The 23,029-nt window shown below is 42.4% G+C and overlaps 1 protein-coding gene across 6 annotated transcripts in view; it reads left to right on the forward strand.

The window, feature by feature from the left end:
• The window catches only part of ICA1 (islet cell autoantigen 1), a 112,157-nt gene that overhangs the window by 70,677 nt on the left and 18,451 nt on the right, over window positions 1-23,029 (forward strand). For all 6 annotated transcript variants that reach the window (XM_028156483.2, XM_054726501.1, XM_028156491.2 and 3 more), the window contains exons 7-10: window positions 6,757-6,882; window positions 7,874-7,972; window positions 20,308-20,405; window positions 22,450-22,502. In XM_028156483.2, the coding sequence (XP_028012284.2) occupies window positions 6,757-6,882; window positions 7,874-7,972; window positions 20,308-20,405; window positions 22,450-22,502 (376 nt within the window). The remainder of the gene's footprint in view (window positions 1-6,756; window positions 6,883-7,873; window positions 7,973-20,307; window positions 20,406-22,449; window positions 22,503-23,029) is intronic.

A 23,029-nucleotide genomic window follows, 5' to 3' on the forward strand; every position in this document is an offset into this window, starting at 1 on the left:
AGAAAGGCCAATGAATGTTTATGGACAGCGAGCAGCCTCAGCCACAAGAACACTTGCTCATCATCCCGAAAATCTGATATGTTCTTAGGCCTCTAATGACAAAGGGAATCATCACCGGCACCAAACTTTAATGGCTTGGGTGTGTGCAGAGAACACATACGCACATTTTCCAGAACAGCCTATTAGAGCAAATTGGAATGAAGTGGTTTTCAGCAGGAAAGAGCAGAGAGATGCTATAGAAATATATGGAATCTCAACACAGACCGTGTTTTAAAGACTCAGACTAATGGGAAATTGAAGGAGCTGGGCCAGCTTCCTTCTTGGCATACAATTACTGTGGCAGTGTCTTCTAAAAAGAAGAAGAGACCACATCAAGCAACGGAATGTCAGTCACCAGACTATAAAAGTGGAGGCTACAGACCCGAAGCTCCTGATGCTGTACATTACTGTGTACCAGGTTAAAAGCTATTTATTTGGCTAGCATTTTTTAGCTCCTACTATCGGTTTGGATGTGGGTTTATATTTTAAACAAGAGGAGATTTGTTACCTAAAAATTTGGGTAACAAAATCAAGATATGGTTCCTACCACAAGCTCCCTGGAGAATGCAGAAGTCAATTAAAGTCAATTATTATCTAATAAAGGCATATGATAAAGAGCTGTAGGCACCCAAAGGAGGAACATCTGAAAGTCAGATTTAGGGATTGAAACATGCTTTATTTATTTATTTATTTATTTATTTATTTATTTAAGAGGAGAAAGAAAATGAATCATCAATTTTATTGTTCCACTTATTTATGCATTCATAGATTGTTTCTTTTATGTGCCGTGACTGGGATCGCACCCACAACCTTGGCATATCAGGAGGATGCTCTAACCAACTGAGGTACCCAACCAGGACTGAAATGTGCTTCCTAGAAGAGCAGGCACAAGCTGCATTTTGAAGGGCCAACAAAGGAGAACAATAAGGACGTCAATGGGAACAACATGTGAAAAGGAAAAGGATAAAACTCCTTGGAGAGTTGGGAGATTGCACTGAGAGAAAAGAGTGAGTTGGAAGATTTGCTGGAGAAAAGAGTGAGAGAGAAAGAAGCCAACGGTGAAACCTGTGAAGTGGGCCAGGGCCAGATCCTGAAGGGTGTGTGCACCGGTTACCGAGTCTGGATTTACCCTGGATGTTCTGGGCAACCAGTGAAGATGCTGTTCTTGCATCAGTCTTTTCAGAAACTCCCTAACTCCCAGCTCCGCCACGCTCTGCAACTCGAGGTCAGCAACATGGATCCGTAAAGGAAAGGGCCTGGTCTTTTCCCCCACTCACACCACTTCTCAAACAGGATCGTTTTCAGCAAATCAGTTCACCTGTTAACGTATGAGTTGGTTTGTGAGTTAGATTACTTACACTGGGTGGCCATTGATAAGCATAATAAAAATATACTGTAATATAAAGCATAAGCAGGCATAGATTAGGCAGCCAAGAGACATAAGCAGATTCACCAGCCTTGCTCGTGTCACATAGACATGAATAAATGATCAAAAAGAGTAATAACAAAAGGAATGACACATTTTTAAAACCACAATAAAATATAAGAAATACCAATGGGATAAAATGATGGTATTGTAATCTTGGGCACTCTCCTGAAATGTGTGCTTCTCAGATTAGAGAGAAATTGACAAAGCTGGTGTCCTGGGCTCGGTCCTGTGACCCTAGTTAATATTTCCACTAATGACCTAAGGAAGTGAACCCAGTCGGTCAAGGATTCTGATGACAGAATTGCCTTACGTTAACAGAAAAAAATAATTTACCAGCTGAGCAAACATTAAGAATGCTGGGGAAGTGCGGTAGCCAGCTAAATTAATCTGAAATGTATCTGCATATTATAAAGTACATGGTTATGAATAATTTTAACAGTATTTATGTCAACTTGCCAAGGGCTTAAAAACAGTATACCTTGAACTCGGATTTTACATGAATGGATGCATTAATGCATAGTGAGTCGTGTATTGTATTTTGAAACAAGAAGCCAGAATCTCAACTTTAACATATTAGAATAGTTTTATGTAATGAAAAGGTGACAAGCAAAAATAGTAGTAGGCAAACCGCTGACACTCCCCCATTTGGGGTATTACACAGTCCATCTTTCTAGTTTGACATTTGCTGCAATTGGGAAAGCAGAACGATTCAGTGAAATGAGGGTGGACTTTCACATCCTGCCCCTCCCCTGCCAGTCAAATTAGCGTGGGCAAGTTACTCAATGGTTCTGAAACCCGGTTTCCTTCTCTGTGAAACAGAAACAAAAGTATGGTGTGGGAGCGTTGTGAGACTCAAATGAGGGTATGTGCATGTACGTATTACATCTACTCGGTAAAATGGTGGTGGTATTGGTGAGGAAGAGGAACAGTGCATGGGAAAGTCTGACAGCCGTGGGGCACCCAGCACGCTAGGCTCTGTCCAAGAGCAGTGTTACGGCCTCAGTGTTCACTCTTCTGGCACCCTCTCCTTATTTTTCAGTGTTTTGCAGACCTGCTACCTGGAGGCATGTAGCCTTGGCCTTGTGAAATGGAATATTTAGCGTTCACCCTCGTGCAGCACATAGTCGAGGGCAGCTGGGCAGACATAGGAGCAGGTAGCACTTAGGATAGTTTGTGTCAGAAGGGTGATGGCCAAGTGCATTGAGTGCAGAGAGGAAGAGATGCTAACTCAGCTGAGGAGCGTTACAGAAAAAGGTTCTCGGAAGAGAAAACCTTTGAGTGGAAACTTAAAAGGTGAGTAAGAGTTACCATTGTAGACAATAAGGGGAGGTCTTTCCAGGCAGAGGAAATGTGCAAAAATGTGGAGGTGGGTTTGCTCTGGTTTGGTTGGAGAATGGCAGCTCAGTGTGCCCAGAGCCTATGGTGCCTGCGGAGGGATATGGGCGAGCAGGCGATGGGCCACAGGTAGGCAGGGTTTTGGTGGGGGATTGTATATTTTAGACAAGAGGAGACAACATCCAACCCTGGCCAGATCCTGACCTTTCTACTTAACGGCTATCTGGTTTTAGGCAGAGCATTTTGTACCTGAGTGTTCTCCTCTATAAAAATGGAACAGTGGTGAAACCGTGCTCGCTTTAAATGTTTACTCTCTTTCCTCTCCTCGCCCAGCTTGGAACACATGATCAAGTGAAATAAAGCAGAGGGAAAACTCTCTTCTCTGGGAACTCAAGAGAGAGTGGTCCGCGGTGTGGGCCCCACTTCTCCTGAATCATTGCTGAGATAATTATTTGATTAAGGTATTCACCCACTGCAATGTTTTATACATTCCTAGAAAATCACCCTGAGGCACTGGTGTGCTCCACTGTCCTAGGTGACTTTTGCACCCGTGGCCAGAAAACATGTTATAGACCTGAGTTCTGAAGAGCAGAGTAGGGAGGAAACTTGGATTGCTTTCATTCTCTAAAAATGAGCATCTGAATAAAGGCTGCAGGGCATGTTTGTATAAAGGGGTTGAGATTATATCCCCACACCATAGTGAGGGATCATTTCTAACTGGAAATAAGATCCCATGCCGTCCAGGTTTAAAGGCTTCCAGTGTTTTCCCACTGCTTCTAAGATAAAACCTAATATCCTGAGCATGTCTACAACAACGCTGCTCCAGGATGTGCCCCAACCCATCTCTCTTGCCTCATCTCATACCACCCTTCTGCTTTTTCTCAGCAACCCAACTACACTGGCCTTCTGTGACCTGCCGTCTTGCCCTCCACCCCAGGGCCTTTGCACATGCTTCTCTCTCTGCTGGAGTACTCTCTCTCCATGCTCAGTAAATCATGCTCAGTCCTTCAGAAGAGAGCTTATGCACTGCTTCTTTGGAGAACATCTTCTCGGTTAGATTCCTTGGTAAATCATTCTCGCGTGGGACTATATGGCTTTCCTTCTGAGCACCTCGCTCAGTTTGTTGTTATGCCCTCACTGGTGTGAAAATGCCCACTGGACTTTCAGTTCTGTGAGGACAGAGACCCCCTTCATTTTACTCATTGCTACCCGCTTGTAGAAAATAAATATTTGAATGAATGGTTTGAGGGAGGAAGACAGAGCCTTTTCCTGGAAGAAAATGTAATAAACGTAGGATTGCAGTTTTTCTTTATGTCATTTACAAAGGAAAGAAAACACTTAAGAAAAATACAAAACTGCTCTCAAATTATTTGGTTGTAGAGTAATATGAAGAAGACCTTTTTCACTGGCCGGGGAAGCCAGATTGAACTAAGAGGATGAATAGCTTTGGCTTCACCACATGTAGTTCAAGTTGCGGCTAAGAGGTAGAATTTCAGGTTAGGAGGAATAAGTACAGAGAAGTGCCCTGTCATTTTGGCAGTTTGAGACATTGCTCCTTTATCTGGTAAATTGCATTTCTGCAGCCTGGGGAAAGCAGGGTCGTAAAGAGGGTCTAATATGCGCGATCGTTTCCTGGAACTTCGAGAATCAGAGGAGGAAGGTGGAGCAACAGAAATAAAATTAAGAAATAAACAAAGGGGACATTTATTTGACTGAAGACATTTTAAAGGACCTTGAAAAACAGAGGAGCTCCACAAGATGTTTATGTAATCGAATGTAATTTATCTGGGATTGAAAGGAATAATAATCAAAACAGTTTTCACTTAAGTGCATCTGGAGGCATATGAAATTAGAGTCGCGAAGGTGGCCTCTGCCTGCCTGTGTCCTTGGTGTTCTGTCCTTGGGCTGCAGACGGGAAACGTGTTTTGGAGAGCGGGCATGAAGCACAAAATTGTAAATGAACTTGACCATAATCAAAATGCCCCACAGTGTAACATCCTCTTTGTTTGGCAGGGAAAGGGCTCACCATTTGGGAACTCAGCAGTCCATTAAGTATTTTAATAATCATTGTTGACACACAAAGCATATGGCCTTTCAGAATTCACTGGGTCAAGTGTTGAAGTCTTCTTCTAGGTTTCTAAAATTACTTTACAGAAATTCAAACACCATTCAATTAGGGTACATTTCAAAGCATCGTAAGTCCTGAGCTTTGTGTCAGAAGCAAGTGAAATGTTTCTCCTAGGATAAAAGAATATCTCTGAATAACCAATTCTGTTAATGTAAAGGAAAAGGCATAATTCACATCCCACAAAAATATTAACTTACCTTTTTTAAAATATATTTTATTGATTTTTTTACAGAGAGGAAGGGAAAGGGATAGAGAGTTAGAAACATCGATCAGCTGCCTCCTGCACACCCTCGACTAGGGATGTGCCTGCAACCAAGGTACATGCCCTTGACCGGAATCGAACCTGGGACCCTTCAGTCCTCAGGCCGACGCTCTATCCACTGAGCCAAACCAGTTAGGGCTTAATTTACCTTTTGAAATGGCCTGGAAAATGTCTTCATTCAGTCACCAAATATGTATTCAGCACCTACGTTGTACCAGGTGGCCAGATGCTGATCATATAATGGTGATCGAGGTAGACATTGTCCTTGCCCCCAGGATCTGTCCTGTGAGAAAGAGCTATTATTACTCCCAACTCGCAGTTTCCTACCTGGTAACTGCCTCTGCGTGAATTAGCTGAGATGAATTAATATCTGGCTGACTTTCCCTGGTTAAAATATGATGTGATGATGCCTCAGATTGGAGGAAAGGGGTATTTTGATGTCATCATTCTTTATGTAGCTGCATTACATTTTAAAACAGACAATTTTGTTATCAAATAACATATAGAACTAGAGGCCCAATGCACGAAATTCTTGCAAGGGGCTTGGCCCTCGCAGCCCCGGCTTCGTCTGGAAGGTCGTCCTGAAGGTCATCCAGACGGACGTTCTGCTGTTCGGCCGTTTGGTCAATTTGCATATTATGCTTTTGTTATTATAGATAACATATAGAATAGATATTACTGAACCTTTTCCTGACCTTCACTCTGTCCCTGGATTACTAGATGGCTCAGGGATGGATGGAGAATTGCTTGTGTACGTACTCAATTAAAAAGACCTGAGCCCTGGCCAGGTGGCTCAGTTGATTGAAGTATCATGGAGTACACCAACATGTTGCGGGTTCCATCCCAGGTCAGGGTGCATACTGGAGGCTGCCGATCGATGTGTCTTTCTCACATCGATGTTTCTCCCTCTCTCTCCTTCCCTCTCTTTCTCTCCCCCTTCCTCTCTCTCTAAATTAAATAAAACATATCCTTGGGTGATATTTAAAAAATATTTTTTTAAGTTTATTAGTGGAGGTTGTTTTTCAGTCTGTATCACAATTACCTTTTGCGGTACTTTAAATTGGATTTTGGAACAAAAAAGGTATGAGTTGGTAAAAAAATAATGTCTGTTGTTAATAGGATTGTATCAATATTAATTTCTTTTTAAAAAAACCCACAAATGTAGCATGTTATGTAAGATGTTAACATTCAGGGAGGCCAGCTTCAAAGATCTATAGGAATCCAATGGGGGCAAAGGTTCTCCCCAGGCTACCCTGTGTGTTTCTGGACTTTTCCCCACTGTGGTCAGTTTGCAAATGGCTTGAGAGGAGAGGATTTTTTAATAATCGAATGAAAAATATAATTAGGATGGTGATTTTGCTCTGTAATCATAATGTCCGGTACTGTCGTTTTGGTCCTTTGGAGGCAAAGAATGGGTGTTGTAGGGTCTTCTTGGCTGCCTGGAATTTTCAAAGGTGTTTTCTTATATGAAAGAGATAAACCCAATATTAGTCTTTTCTAATGGGAAAATTTTAGCCACTTAAGAGTTTGATTGGCTCAAAGTGGTTCCTTTTACTCTCACAGGTACAAGCACAAGTACGCCTTGCCAAAAAAAGCTTTGACAAATTGAAGATGGACGTGTGTCAAAAAGTGGATCTCCTCGGAGCGAGCAGATGCAATCTCTTGTCTCATATGCTAGCAACATACCAGGTAACAAAGTGATGTCTGCTACCGTGAACCAAGAATGTTATGAGGTCTAGAAAACAGAAAAATGGTGTTTGAGCTAAAAGTATGGTTTGGGCATTATGAAGTTCTGAATGCCTTTCTCATAATTTACTTCCTACATCTCTCCCTTCTAGTGGACTACAGTTTAATCAAACCAAATATTGGCTATTCCCTATACATGCACTATAATGCCCCACTTCCCTGCATTGGCATAGGTGGTGATTCCCACCTGAGTGCCCTTCCCCCCTCCATTGTTGCCCTTCCAAATCCCACTTTGTTTGATGTACTGGACTGTGTCATATCCTTCAGAAAGGCTCCTGTGAAATCAGCACCGATCCTGTACGTCTGGCACAGTCGCTTACTCCTCAGGCTGTCATCATTTAATGCCCTTGGTTGTCTCCCACTAACCTCGGGTTAGTGCTGTGTGTCCATCAACAGTATCATGAGCACCAACCGAGTGTGGGAGGCCACCCGCTAGTGTTATTGGGAATATGAGAAATAATAAGATCAGATTCTCTGTCCCCAAAGGTTTAGGAAGAAAGTGAGAAAGTAAAATCTGACTATATTTTCTACACCTCAAGGACAGCACAGGGTGTGCTAAGTAAAATGAGTTCTATAAAATCTGACCGGTGTTTGAAGAGGGAGAAAATGAATCAGTTGAGGGATCAGAAAAGCATAGTTAACAATTCATGCTGGGTTTTGGAAGGTGGATCTGGAATGAGTACAAAGTCAATGGAGAGAAGAATGTCCCTGGTGGTAGAGCACCTAAGCCACCGGCATCAGCGTGTTTGGGGGAACAGGCAGGCACTGAGTTTGGCTGACATACAGGGGTTCAGTAGGGCCATAATGGAAAAGGCGTCTGCCAGGGAATCATATTTTGGAGGACCTTGACAGCCACAGGTGGCACATTTCTCTGGGGCCCATGACTAGAACTCGGCATTCGAAACTTTAATAGTTTTACTGTCTTTCTTTACAGACCACTCTGCTTCATTTTTGGGAGAAAACTTCTCACACTATGGCAGCCATCCATGAGAGCTTCAAAGGTTATCAGCCATATGAATTCACTACATTGAAGGTATGAAAGCCAGAGAGGCCATTAGAAAATCTTACGGAAAGTCAAGCCTCTTTATTCTAACAGACCCCAAAAGCAAAGTGAGAACTATGCCCCCCAGCAGAGACTTAAAAAAAAAAATCCTCATCCAAGGATATGTTTGTTGATTTTAGAGAGAGGAAGCGGGGGAGAGAGAGAGAGAGAGAGAGAGAGGAGAGAGAGAGAGAGATGGAGAGAAACATCGATGTGAGAGAGAAACACGGGTCTTTTACCTCCCATATGTGCCCCAACCAGGGATCTAACCTCAAACTAGGTATGTACCCTGACCAAGAATTGAACCTACAACCTTTTGGCATATGGGCTTATGCTTCTACCAACTGAGACACCCAGCCAGGGCCCCCAGTGGAGTCTTTTTACTGCATCAGTATTCAAAGCTAGAACAATCCAAATACACAGGTTGAACCTTGGGGGGTACATGTTACTAGGAGACGAATTGTGGTGAACTCCAGCCTGAGGCTGGGTCCTGCTCCTTTCAAATGCTGGTTTGACATGGCTAAGGGGAAGAGTGTACAAGTCTAGTACACTCTGTTACTTTTTAATTATTAAATTCAGAAATGCTCACTTGAGAAAGTATTTTTTCTCCCTTACTTCTGGCAAATAACATTTTATTCTGTGAGTACCATCCAGTGCAGAAGTGGATTTTATCCTAAGACTGTAGTAATATTCTCTAATTGAAAAAGCAACATCAAACGCAATGATTTCTCAACTCAGAAGGGATACATGCACATGTCTGGTTTCCAGTTTTGCAGCTGAATGTGGCATCATTTTGCTCTCTAATGGTTGCTGAGGGTGAGTGCATGGCAAGATAAGAAAATTATTTGGGTTCCACAAGGATTTGAAGAATGGTGAGCGGACACTGGGTTGCCAGGTCTTATCATTAAAAAGAAAATACCAGGAAAGAACTAGTTCAAGTTCACCTTGACATTACCTTCTTTCTGATATTTCAGGCAATTTGCGTCTCATCATCTTTCTTACTAACAAACATTAAAAAGCTATTTTTCCCCATTGAACGCGTCTTTGATTTAAGATGTTTGTAATGTCATTGCATCTACAAAAATACTAAGACAGAAACCCTTTAAGTCCTTGGCCCTTTAAAGGAAAGTCCCAAGGGGAACCCAAGACAGTCTACTCACCTTGTGATGTACCTGACCTAACACCAGACAGGACCCCTGGCCATGGGGTTGGCTCCTCACAATCCCTCTGTCAGCAGGTCACTTGCTCCCTAACAGGCTGCATGAATGGATTCAGAATGTGCCTTTACTTCTGTCAGCTGGCCTATGAGCACTTGAGGAGAGGTACCTTTCATTTTCACACAGTGAACCCACAGCCTTCCTCAGCACATTGCAGTGTTGCCCCTGTGGGTAAGGACTGAAGCAGTTATCCCGACCAAGGCCTATTGATTAAAATTAGAAAAAGAAAAGAGAGGAACATAGTTATAAAGAATAAAGTGACAATAAATACGTACCTATCAATAACACTTTACATGTAAATGGCTTAAATGGTCCAATCAAAAGACATGGGGTGGCTGAATGGATAAGAAACTAAGACCCTTACATATGATGTCTACAAGAGACCCACCTCAGCACAAAAGACTCAGACTAAAAGTAAAAGGGTAGAAAAAGATCTTTTATGCAAATGGAAATGAATATAAAAAGTTGGGTAGCAATTCCTTTATCTGACAAAAACAGACTTTAAAACAAAGACCATAATAAGAGACAAAGAAGGACACTATATAATGATAAAGGGAGCAATCCAACAAGAGGATATAATCCTTGTAAACATTTATGCACCCAACATAGGAGCACTAAATATATAAAGCAAACCCTGATGGACATAAAGGGAGAGGTCAACAGTAACGCAGTCATAGTAGGGGATTTTAACACCACATTGACATCAATGGCTAGATCTTCAGACAGAAAATCAATAAGGAGCCAGCAGCCTTAAATGACACACTAGATCAGATGGATTTAATTGATATCTTTAGATTGATTAAAACTAGTACAACTCACCCTATTTATATTTCTTACACAGGCCTGAGCAGAATCCTATGGATTATTCTTTGATAAAGCAGAGAGGGAATGAATGTGCATCAGATTTTATTTTATGCTGCATACAACTTCAGAGGTTGTCTTTTGAAAGACTATTGTGCGTAACACAAATCAGCCAGGTAGAAGATAAAGTGATGCCTACCCCAAATACGACTTAAAAGAAGCTCAGGTGTGAGTTAATTGCATATAAAGAACAATATGAAATTGAATTTGTGCCACAAGAATGGAAGAATCCTTCTGTGTTTCCCTGGCCTCCTGTGCAGAGGGAAATATGGCTTCTGAATTTTTGCCATGATATTTAATTCTGCTGAGAGGATCAAGCTGATTATGTTAGAGGACTTCTGGGCAGGGAATTTAGTGAAAGTTTGATGGCAATGGTTCAGGACATAATTGCAAATATTTTGGGTAGATGACTCTCCATTGCCTTTCACATCCCCGGAGCCTTCCTTAAATTATGGGTTAAGTGCCAGATTATGGTTTACTTGTAATACAAACTCAGTAGCAGTAATACATCTGTTAAGGTGTAATATGATTATGGTAATATCAAGAATGTTAAGTGTCCAGAAATCAACCAAATAAACTATGCTTTTATTACCTCTCTTGAATGCTATTCATTTAGACTCTCAAGCTAATGGCTAATTATTTTTATATGGATTCAAACCTGTATAATAGAATCCTGTTATTCCACAGCCCATCATTGCATAGACAGAGGTCCGTGCATTTCCTATTGTATGTCATGAAACATGAAAATGAAAACCATCAGTACCTTCTATATCGCCACCAAGCCTGAGGATATTACCTGACTTACTAACTCTCTTGCACTAACATATTTTTTAAACACATGCCTTATAGTTAGATTTTGATTTGATCAAGTCATCTTTTAATGTATGTAATTTTCTTCTGAAGGGCAGTGTATTTCCATAATGGATACTTTGACATTTAAATAGATATTTTCACGATTTATTTGTTCTCTGGATTTACCTAAGTAAATAGTCCCTTAACTGCCTTTTGGGTCTCTGGCTAGACAGAAGACATTGTCTTTGGAGAGGTTTGCCAGGCTCGGTTAATGAAAAGCGACCCATTTGTTTTCTTTGCTGCGGGGTGTATTCTGAGTGTGTTGATAATTGTGCCACCGCAGCTGTATTTCCTGACTGTTAGTTTTATGCTTGATGAAGGATGATAATTAATGTGTTAAACACTCAGTGCATCCTGTTTGGAGGGAAGAGTCTTTTGCTGCAGAATTGCAAGGATGTAACTCAGGCCCCAGAAGTTTGTTTTATTGCTAATGAGCCTTTCTCTAGAAAATAGGTATAGTTCTTTTTCAAAATCATTTTATTATACACGTGAATTGAAAAATACCCATGTCACTATCTTGACATTTTATAAATATTTTGTGGTAATGGTGTGTGTGTGTGTGTGTGTGTGTGAGAGAGAGAGAGAGAGAGAGAGAGAGAGAGAGAGAGAGAGAAAGGGAGGTAGGGAGAGAGAGAGAGGGAATTGCTTTTACTTGGGCCTGGTGCAATTCTATTGACTCTACTTTTCGTGACATAGTCTTTTCATTTTAATTTATGATTTTTGTAGAATGTTAACTTCATGGCAAATTTAGCATTGAAATTCAATATTACAAAATTTTGTGATCTAATTATTTTAACAGCTCAAATTTAAAGTAGAGAGACTATTTCTAAGTGATTTCCAATAAAAGAAGCAATGCTATAATTTCACATTTTCAAACAATAAATATTTATTGACTCATTAACATGCTACAAAGCATATGCATTTTTGCATGCGTTATCATTAATGTGCTAATTTTATACCGATTCTGAGTCATCTGGAAATGTCTCTCACATGGTAGAAATTACCAAGTCATAGGGACAGGGGCGGAATGTTCCTAGCCTATCTTGAAAGCACTGTCCCTTTTTTAGAGAAAGTGATTTAGACTTAGAGTTTAAAGCATTATTTAAAAATCTAAATGAAATGCTGTCTGTAAGAAAGCAGTACCATCTTCAGTTACCAACCCTCAGATGTGGTCATGTTTATCTCATCCTTCCAGGATGTCATTTGCTTGCAAATGTCCCCATGAATCCAGAACAGACATGGGAGGGGTGGGGGTTGGGACATCAGAAGTAGTGGCTTTTCTCCGGAAATTCTAAAATCCTGTTTGTGTCAGTGGCCTTGTGGTCCTTATGTGGCATGCTGGCATGCGGTTGAGTTCAATGTCAGCAGGAGGAGTGAGCACGAGACCCTTTGAAGAAGCAGCACTCATTCAGAGCTGGCAGAAGAGAAGGCATGTCTTCTGCACTTGTATTTGCAAGGAGACCAGAGTGGCTGTATTTAATGAAAATGCCTGGTAGCAGAGTGTCTGCCTATGATGTGCCCATTCCAGTGATTTGGAAGGAAAGCCAGGTTTTTTATTCTGGACACAGGGAGCCAGCAGACCTGGCTTTAAATCCAGCATGTCACTTTCCAGTTGTGTGGTGGTGGTGTTTGCAGTAACGGTGTCAGCCATGGTGGTGGCACCAGCAGTCCCAGTGGGGGTAATAGGGATGGATTATCAGGAATGCTGTAATCGCAAGCACGTCAAACTCGCGGCCCGTGGGCCACATGCCTCATTTATTTGACCAGTGTTAGCCTTTGGGTTTGACATGCTTGCTGTAATGGGTCCAGAAGGCAGCCATTGGCAGTATCATATCAACGTAGAAGTGCTTGTTGAGGTTGCCAGGTTCCGTAGCCCTGGCAAAGCTTAAGTTACTTTCTTACTCATCATCTTCACCCTGGGTGATTGGCATCGCAGTGAGTTTCACAGGCAAAGCTGTGAATGGCAGTGGGATAGGAGACATCTCAGACCTCGCCCAGGTAACCCAACCCACTCCCTCCCCGACTCCCAAGATGCTCCAGCAGCTCCTTCCCAACCCTTTCCTTCAGCCCTGCAGGCCAGTCTGGGCTCATCTAATACCCACGGGGATAGGAGAGGGGAGGGGAGAGGGCAGGCCCGCAAATAAGAAAGGAAGGAGCGCTCCCACCCCTGCAACAGGGTTTAGTCTAAAAATGCAGTTGGGCTTTGCAGCAGACTCTTGGTGTGTGCCAGATTTTGAACTCTGAGGAAACCTGAATGTGAAAACCTAACTCTGAGCATGTTCAAAAATAACCACTGAAACAGATGTGCCACTGTTCCCTCCTGTCTCCTGGGGTCTGAGACGTAGCGCTGTCATGTGGAACATCATTCCGGAGACCAGAATGCTTTTAGCTTTCACAATCCAGAAATCCTCTTCTTCTAAATTTTGTTTTTCTCAGATTCGTATGCCTAACAGCCTTCTTCCACCCACCTCCACATTTCTCAGTTAATCACTTGAACATTTACCGACAAGCCACATGGCTCTGTAGTTACTTGCTTTGAAAATAAAGCCATAATCGTTTTTATGAAAATTGGGTAAATATCTCTGCAATGCTGTTTTCGTTGCCAGTCCCAACATGGCAATTACTCATGGCCGGCATCCAGGAGATCCTTTCAGACTTTCAAGTTTTCGCTCAGTGTCATTACTTTACACAGCATTTACAGAGCGATTTTTTTTTTTTTCTTACCTAAGCTGCTCCGGGCCAGCTCATTGCAAACAGCAAACTGGGATGCATCCAGGTCACTGGGAGAGAAGTGGTTAGAGGGGTTGACCACGTCCACCGCTGACCTCTGAGGTGGGCAAGCCAGAGTCATCATTCATCCAGCTGGTCATTGTTCGTCCAGCCCTTATGATGACGGATGTTTGTCCTTCTGGGCAGCTGGTCCCTCGGGTTCTCCTCACCATTGGAGTTCTTCTCCATCCCTCTCCTCTTCTCATTCCTTAAGTCTTCGTCAAGGGGAAAGGAAAAACTTACCATTGTGTGTGTGGGTGGTTCCTTTATGCCAAGCACTCTGCTACGGGTGAGGTGTGGTAATATCTAGGAGAGTTTGTCATGCTATGCGTGGCTCTAATGTACCAAGGTTGGGGATTCTAGTTAATTATACTATTAGGTTCGGCATTGGCATGTAGAAAGTGAAGTGCATATGTTATAGTTAGCCCTCAAAATAACCTTGGGAAGATGGGCATCCTCATCGTGTTTGCATGTTTCCAAGTGGAAATCGAAGCTCAGAAAGGTCTAGTAATTTGCCCAAGGCCACACGTCCAGGATGTGGGAGGTCTGGGACAGGCATGCTCTCTGCCATGTGGCATTTCTTCCAGGTGGCACTTCTGGCCATGAGGCAGGAGAGCAGGAGAAAGCAGAAGTGCCATCTTTAAAAGGTACAGATGTAAGGCCCTGGCCTGGTAGCTCAGTTGGTTAGAGCATCCTCCCGATCCATCAAGGTTATGTGATCAATCCCTGTCAGAAACCACCAATGAATGCATAAATAGGCAGAATAACAAATTGATGTTTCTCTCCCTTTCCCCCCCTCTATAATCAATAAATAAAAATTAAAAAAAAATACAGCTACAACCTTCCAATTAAAAATAACACTTTGAAGTGTTTGCTTGTAGGCGAAAGCCTGTTTTACTTGTCAGCCCCTCAGACACCTGGGAACCTATGGTCTTCCCTTTAGAGTTTGGAAAGAGACCAGAGTGGCTGTATTTGTAAAGACACCAGAGTGGCTCTAGATCTCCTTGGCACTTCATATGAAAAGGGAGTTCGGTAAATGTTCTTGGCTTGGCTATTTAATACTAGTTCTTAACCCGTCGTAGAATTTGAAAGACCTGGACTCAAATATTGCTTCTACCTGTTAGTGGTTGAATGGCCTTAAGCACATTACTTCACCTCTCTGAGTCTTCATTTTCATATTGGGAAACCAGGAAAACACTGCTTGTCTGGGTTTTGTGAGATGTGTAAATCATGCAGTGCAGTACCTGACACAGGAAGAACCCTTATGACATCTAATTCCTTTGAGATTTTTAAGTCATTGAAAAGAAAGCACCTTTTAAGTGCTTCCCATGAGCTTGGTACTGTGTGGAAGCATTATTTCAGTTCATCCTCACAATGTCCCAGGAAAGGTGGACTTGATATTAGTCCCATTGTTCTGATGGGTAAACAGAGGCCCCAAGAGGGGATACTATTTTCCATGTCACCGTACTACATAATCCACTGCCAAAGTCCATCTCTTTCCAGGACACTAGGATGCCTTCCCAGTACCACTTTTCCTTCTTATGTTAAAGAATAAGATTATATAATTTACAGTTGTGTTTATTTTTCTCTCATTTTACTCCTTAATATTTGTTCTATAGTACAACTTGAGAGTACCTTCTGGCCCTAGATTTATAGTGCTCCGCATATAGTGTCTTCCTAAATGTATAACTTTATAACTGCATGGCTGGGGAGGACGCGGGCTTCATGTCCAGGAATTGCGCGGCTCGTGCACATCATGTCCTCTGCTTTTGATTCCTCATGTGCTACCAATTATATAAACACAAACACACACACACACAACTGTGTCCAACATCTTTTCACCATGCCTCACTATTTTGAGCACTTTCATTTCCTTTTATGGACAATATTTGGCACCTTCATGTGCATACCAGTGTAATTAATGGGAAGGAGCCTAAGAAAATTAAACGTCGTCATTAAAGATTAGAGAAAATGTTATCCAATTGTTAAAGGCAAACGTTACATTTGGGTCAGATATTAGGGCTGGCTGCCGGCCTGTTGTCTGTGAAATTTGTTTGCTGGGTCGTTTTGCTTTCATTCAGATGACCGTGGCTCTGGCTTTTTTATTTTCCTAATCTAGGAAGTAGTAACTCCCGTTATTATATGAAGCTGTTTCCTTTCTAAGACACTTCTGCAAGCCCGGGCTGTGCGTTCCCTCTGTCACGCTGATCTTATATATCATGTGTGTGCTTCCTGAAACCATTTAAGCATTGATGGAAACTATTAGCATGTCAGTGCAGCCTTCACAGAGAAAGGTTGCTTAGTCCAAAAACATTCTTTCCCCCTCAGAGAACTTTTCCGTTTCAGATGATGCTGTATGGCTGCTAATAGTAGTGATTTTCACGAACAATTATAATGGAGGACCTAGTGGGTTTGGGGGTTAGATTCAGAATGCTTTGACATTTCATCTCTGGGCGTGGATTTGAATGTGGCTTCCATCAGCCGGTGATACAAAATAGTTCCATCTGATGGCTGCCTCATCTGTACCGTCAGCCAGGCCTCTTGAGGTTCATTTTGCCCGAGCAGGTGTGCATGTCACGGAGAAAATGCTGTCACCTCTGACTTTCACGGATGCTACAGGGTTAAGTGTTTTCAGCTGAGTTGTGGACTTTAATCTAGAGAATTCACCCCCACCCCAGCCCCCAGTTAGGTTTTACTTAAACCGTGGGGAGAGGTCCATTGTGTAGAGTATCCTGTACCTAACAGTCACATCCAGGGGCTGATTTTGAGAGAGGAAAGAGGACATGATTTGTCCTCAGTGATGTTTCAGAGTTTCTCTAAGCCTCTTTATCTCTTCAATGTATACCATCTTTGTGAGAAACAAGTTCCATATGTGTTGTTGTGGGGGTTTTCCCTGCTATGTAGAGGAGTATTTAGCCTAGTTTGATCTAAAAACTCTTTCTTTAAGAGATGCCCCTTGAAAATGTTCTAAAGTGGATTGTGGTGATGGTTGCACAACTCCGTGACTTTGCTAAAAATCATTTAACTGTATGCTTTAAAGGGGTGAATTCTAAGGTATGTGAATGATATCTCAGAAAAGCTGATATGTGTGTGTGCATACACATGCTATCCCCTTGGTTCGAAATTCTAATATTTAATAAACAAGCTCAGTATTATTTTTTGCTTTATAAACTTTTCTATATTATTCTCCTGAGCCTTTGCATTTCCTGTCTAAAGCTCTAACTTTTGCAGTTTAACCTTCTGCACATTAATTTATCAATCAACAAGTATATATTTAGCATCTCTTTTAAGTGGCAACAGCCAGGTTATGAAAAGGACAATGGTAATAGTAGGACGAGAGGAGCATTTGTCACAGGAATTATTAATAATAAATTAAAGTAGCAATTGGAATGGCGGCCATTCTGTCGGTGAAGCACAATAGTGATTTAACTGTGATTGTGGTGACAGGGAGCCGACAATTGAGTCCCTGCTAATGGCTCAACAGGGGAAGGGGCTGAAAAGAAGGAAGGAGTGGTTTACATTACAAAGGGATTGTCTGAGAGCTGTTCAAGTGTGGTTCTGAGGGGAGGTCAGGCCTGAGACAGAGGGGGTGATGACCGTGGAGCTGTCAAGGGCATCTCAGGGGCTTAGGGGAGCGCCGTGGCAGCTGGACACAGCCTGGCGGGAAGCAGCCGTGTCCTGGCCCTGCCTAGTTCTGACTGATAAAAAGGAAATGCAATGAGAAGATAATTGAGGGAAACCGGAGGCCTGGGCAAGTGTCACAGAAATGAAAGGGGAGTCTTGGAGCCATTGGAACCTTCACTGGAAAACTGGCTTCACTTTGACCAGGGTTGGACCACTCTTTATGGGAGTGAAACTGCAGTAAGGGGTGAGTGTGTGTGTGTGTGTGTGTGTGTGTGTGTGTGTGTGTGTGTGTGTGAATAAAATGCTGTGATTGGCAGATCTATTGAAGAGCAAGTCCTTGACATCTTTTGAACTCCTCCTTAAGGTTGCACATTTCCAAAATACACACACACACACACACACACACACACACACACACACACACACACATATACGCACACACATACACGTGCCTCACTTTTACCAGATGTTAATGAAAACAAAGCATCTAGACAACAGTCCATATTCCACTTGGCACATTGTGCCAGTGCTGTTCTTTATAGCATTTCCCCCTCCAGCCAAGGATCATGGGTCCCATTTAGTTGGCATGCATTAGAGAGACAGAAAGAGCCCAAGAATATGATGAAACTAATGAGGCAAAATGTTAAATATTGATGAATGGGGTAAAGGCATGTTCTCCCTGTGCGACCCCTGCTGACCTCTTTATCCCGGTCTCATAAGTCTTGTACTCTCGCACACTATACGCCAGCCCAGTGGCATTCTCTTTGTTCCTCAGACAAGCCAAGCTATTCCTACCTTTCAGCCTCTGCACTGGGGGCCCCCTCTTCTCCCTGAGCTGCACTTGGCCGGCTTTTACGTGTCATTTAGCTCTCAGTTGAAATGTCACTTCCAAGAGAGGACATTCCTGTGAACTGAAGTAATGATCCAATCACTTTCTATCCCCCTTTTTTAATTATCTGCCTAGGCCCATCATTAGCTGATAATTTTGTCTCTCTCATTTACCAATGAGACATCCAAAACAGCACCTAGGTACTGTAAGACTATTTGTTGACTGAGTGTACTAATCTAAATGCCTAGAAATAGGGAGTCATTGCAAATGATGGCAATCCATGTGGTTTGTGCGTGAAAATGAAATGCTTCAGATCTTTAATCAGGGACACATATTCAATGAGAAAATCTTGGCTCTATATTAGAATAATGGTGAATAAATGTACTTTTATTTATTTTAATTTAATATTAAATGTTTAAGACATATAAAATCTTTTGTATATTCTCCGCTATAATAAAGAATGTTTTTTAATATGAAATACTGATACAAATTATATTGGTTAAGAGGACATCTCTGTCTATAATCTATGTATTGTATACAGAGATTCCAAGTATATAAATAGTTTTAACATAAAAAAAAGGAAATACATGAAAATAATAACTCATTATTTGGGGGGAAATGAAATTATGAGTAATTTTTCCTTTTTAAAGTATTATACAGAATAGATATGATCAAACATTAATAAAACTGTAAATGCAGTCTGGACATGCAAGGACTTTCTTGAATTTGGTTTGCTTATTGCATGAAGTTTTATGGTAAACATCACTCATCTGGGTGACATACTTTCAGGGTGGACAGATAAGTAGAAAGAGCTCTTTGGCTCAGAAGCAGAATGAACAAAGATAGGAAGGGACTGACTAGGACATAGGAGACCCGCCTAATTGAATGGAAAGCTCGCCTTTGGGGGCTAGTGGGAAGTGACTTGGGCGAGTGAGATAGGATCAATGTAAGAAGATCTTTAAAAGTGGACTGAGAGGTTTAGACTAGCAGTGGGAAAGTATAAGGAACTACTATCTGTTCTTGAGAAAAGAGGGCAACATGATGGCCTGGGAGTTTTAGGAAGATGATTCTGTGCAGGGAGTGAACCAGAGATGGCAGTGAGGAGGGTGACACCAGTGCCCACCTGGTATTCACGGCAGACACCAGTCAGCCACAGCTCTGCTCTGCCCAGACTCGGGAGGCCACCCTCATCCAGCCCTGTCAGTGGTCATCACCGGCCAGGGCTGGCATGTGACACTCAGTTGTCTCCTTCCCTGCGTGCTGTCACACTGCAGAGGGGAAAGCTGGGGAGAGGGAAGACAGGACAGGCAACGGGAAGGCCCACGGGATGCGTAGTCCTGAGAATATACGAGGGATAAGTAAGTATCTTGAGAAGTTCCTTTTGTGTTTCTAGGTTTGTATTTTAATTAGGGCCAGAAATAGAGATCTTTTTTTGTGTAACTCCGTTATTCAGTTGTTAGAGAAATGTTCTGCCTTTTCAGGCTTTGTCACTGGTGGGCCGTTTTTAGGCCGTTGCTTTTTTTTAAAAGTCTTTCCTTAAATATTTAATAAACCTTGAGGACAGTCGCTCCAAGAAATGATGCGTCATAAAAAGACTCTCCCCCATTTTTCATCTACAAAGATTCAAATGCACCTGCTCTGTCCACTCGTGGGGGTTAACTTGTCAGATTATGCTCAGCCACTATTTCTGTTCTGTGTTGTTGTTGTGTTTTTAAAGGTTTTGTTTTCTCTTGTTGTTTTTCTAAAAGCTGTTTTTAGATTGCAGAATAGCAAACAGAATTACAAATGAAATGAAGTCATCTCATCTTTGGGGGAGAAAAGACTTCTATGCCGTCAGTGTGTGGGCTGCTGCAGAGCAGAATGTTTATCTTAGCTGCATGTTAAAGATGGGAAATAAAGTTAGCAATAGCCAAAGGCCTCCTTTTGAATAATTTATCACAAAGGGGAAAACATAAATCTAGTGGCAAAACTACTTTCCTTTAAAGGCTAGCGTTTCTTGGATGGGTCGGCGAACATATAAAATGTCATTTCTGCCCACTTGCTTGGTTCCAGGTAACCTCCCCAAATTTCTAAGTCAAGGTTTGGTTGCTGGGACCACTGGCAGTTGACTTTTCTTATGGGTGATCTTTCTTCTGTTCTTTTTTCCTCTTTATTACCTATGGTTCCTGATCAAGAGTTTACAAGACCCTGTGAAAAAACTGGCTGAGAAGGAAGAAAGAAAGAAGGTTGCCCGGCAGGAGCGCGCCGAGGCCACAGCGGAGGAGCCCAGCCAGTAAGTCAGGGGCTGCTGGTCTGGACAAAAATCTTCGTTCCCACAGCTGAGGGCAGCGCAGTCTGGCTGACCACGTCTCTCGGGGCCTCATACGCAGAGTAATGGCTTTACTCCCTCACTTCTCAGAGGAGATGTGTTAATATGGAGACCAACCCCAGCACATATTGCTACCAGACCAGGACTCCCCCCAGTAAGAGAGCCATGGAAGGGACACAGTTGTGAGGCGTTTAGTGGGGCAGGAAAGGGTAGTGTCCCCTCGGCTGCCTGGCTCTCTGTCTTGTGGTCTCGGCCCCAGCTTTCTGCTGGCCCTTTTGTCACCATCACTTACAAGATCCTGTCCTAGATAGGAAATCCCCTGGCTTTGGTCTCAAGGAAGGAAATAACCTATGAAATTGCGTGGTAACTCATCTGGTACTTAGGTGTTATCATCCGAAAGTGCTAGGTGTTGACATTTTGTTTGCCACCCTTCAGCCCTGCTGTTTTCTTCTGCGGGGTGGGGAGACAGGAAGTGACTGCTCCATCCTCCGTTCTCGCCTCTTTGCAGAAAAGGTGCCTCCAGTCATTTTAAAATAAGGAGAGAAACAGTCAACCTAATTGGTGCAAACCTTCTCCCACAGCATGGAGAAGGTTTACATGTGAACCTATGTCTTTTTCTACTGACATGTCATAGCCTGCAGGAGCGGCATTAACCTTGAACGGGCTGACCTAGGAAACCAAAATAGATCTCCCTCCCACTTGCTGTTCCTTTTCCACACAAAAGAAATTTAGATGACAACCTTATGGCAAAGCAGCCTTATATTTTTTCTGTGTTTCTAAATAAAGTTTCAAATATATCCATGTACATAGATATATTAGTCCCACTCAAATACTTGCTGCCAATTTTAGCTCCCCCCTCCTTTTTTTTTTTTTTTAAGCAAATGCTAGAAAATTTTGTTAGTGCAGAAGGAAAGCAGGTTTTCACTGTAGAGAGGCTACAAAATGTGATTTCAAGGTAGTACAGTTGACGATATTGGGGGGAAGCAGTTTAACCTATTCCTAGTAATAAAAACAATGCTAGCTGCCAGTTAGTGAGCACCTACTCTGTGCCAAGCCCACTGACAGGAGCTTTATTTATGACATCTCAACCCATCCTCACGGTAACCCTCCATGTAATCAGTGTAGCCGTTTCCCCAGCCTGCGAATGATGGCAGTGAGGCCGAGAGGCTAAGCGACTGCCCACCGTGGTGCAGAAAGAGGCAGAGGCTGGAGTGGGTCTGGCACCTTCTTTCACCATATCTGCTGCTACAGTCCAAATAAAGCATTATCTTCACTCAGAAGGGAGCTACCCAAGAGCATCTCAAGTAGTTTTAGTTAACTTCAGAGTTCTGCTTTCTTTTAGTACTTCATCCTTAAAATCTCAAATGTATAACCCAGAAACTATTTTAAATGACAATGAAAATTTAATAAGATTTTTTTTTTCCAGAAAGAGCAGGCAAAGGTGAACCACTGCAGTAGGAGGGAGGTTCGGAGGCGCCCGCTGGGTCTCAGGGTGGGGATGTGTGTCTGCCATGCTCTTACCCATGTATGGTGAGAGCTGAGTTGGCAACAGTCATCGATCTGCATTTGAGCGTGACCCAGCTCTCAGCCTCCTGTAATTTAACTAATCTACTGAGGTGTCCTTCCTGGGACACCAGGAATCAGGATAAACACTTGCTTGCCCATTGGGGTTTTTTTAGCTATGTTTTTGAAAGTGATATCTTACTTGTACCTAACTAACCACCTGGATAGTTTCAGAATATGTGCCTTGTGATGAAGCCAGATTCAGATGTTAAGATGCTACTAACCAGCCTTGGGACAGGAGAAAGCCAGCAAATGTATTTCTCCTTCAAAAAGTATGCAGCCAGCAAATGACTATACATTCGTGTGTGTGTGTGTGTGTGTGTGTGTGTGTGTGTGTGTGTGTGTGTGTGTTAAGTACAGTAATTTGTATTGTATAGAATATCTGGCTGTATCATAAATATAACATTTTCAGAACTAGATACTAAACTTTTTTTTTTCTTTCAAGGTTAATTTCATTAGAAGAAGAAAACCAGCACAAGGAGTCCTCTAATTTTAAGAGTAAGTTTTAAATTTTACTTAGAATTGATTCTGAAATACTACTGCTCAACAGCCAACTCCTTATCTTCTTTGGCCAACTCCTCCTAGGCCTTGCTTCTTGTCCAGTTGAGAAAATTGTGTATGAATATGCTTTCAGTTTTAACTTTCCATAGCTCAATGAGGTCGGCCCAGAAGTGTTATTGAGAGACTGTATATTTTGAACCAAAAATGGCATCCTTAATCACTATGGCAGCAGCCCATCAGAGGAGCGTCCACAATTGAGATATGGCAGAGAGCTATTTCTTTTACAACAGGTGACATCATTTCTGCTATTACCGTTACTAGAGCTAACTGCCAGTTGGGCTGTAGAGACAGTTTTAATAAGATCACATCGGGAGAGTATGGCTTTCACTGTGTTATGGGGTGGGTGGTGGGCATTGTTGGGAACAGGGGGAGAGCCCGACACTGCCTTCCAGGTGATTCCTGGGCTCTTCTACAGTGAGTGCCAGATCCCTCAGTGTACCGACTCTCCTGTGGTTGGAAAAGGG

The sequence above is a fragment of the Eptesicus fuscus genome, chromosome 14 (genome assembly GCF_027574615.1).
Source record: "Eptesicus fuscus isolate TK198812 chromosome 14, DD_ASM_mEF_20220401, whole genome shotgun sequence".
NCBI classification, from domain to species: Eukaryota; Metazoa; Chordata; class Mammalia; order Chiroptera; family Vespertilionidae; genus Eptesicus; species Eptesicus fuscus.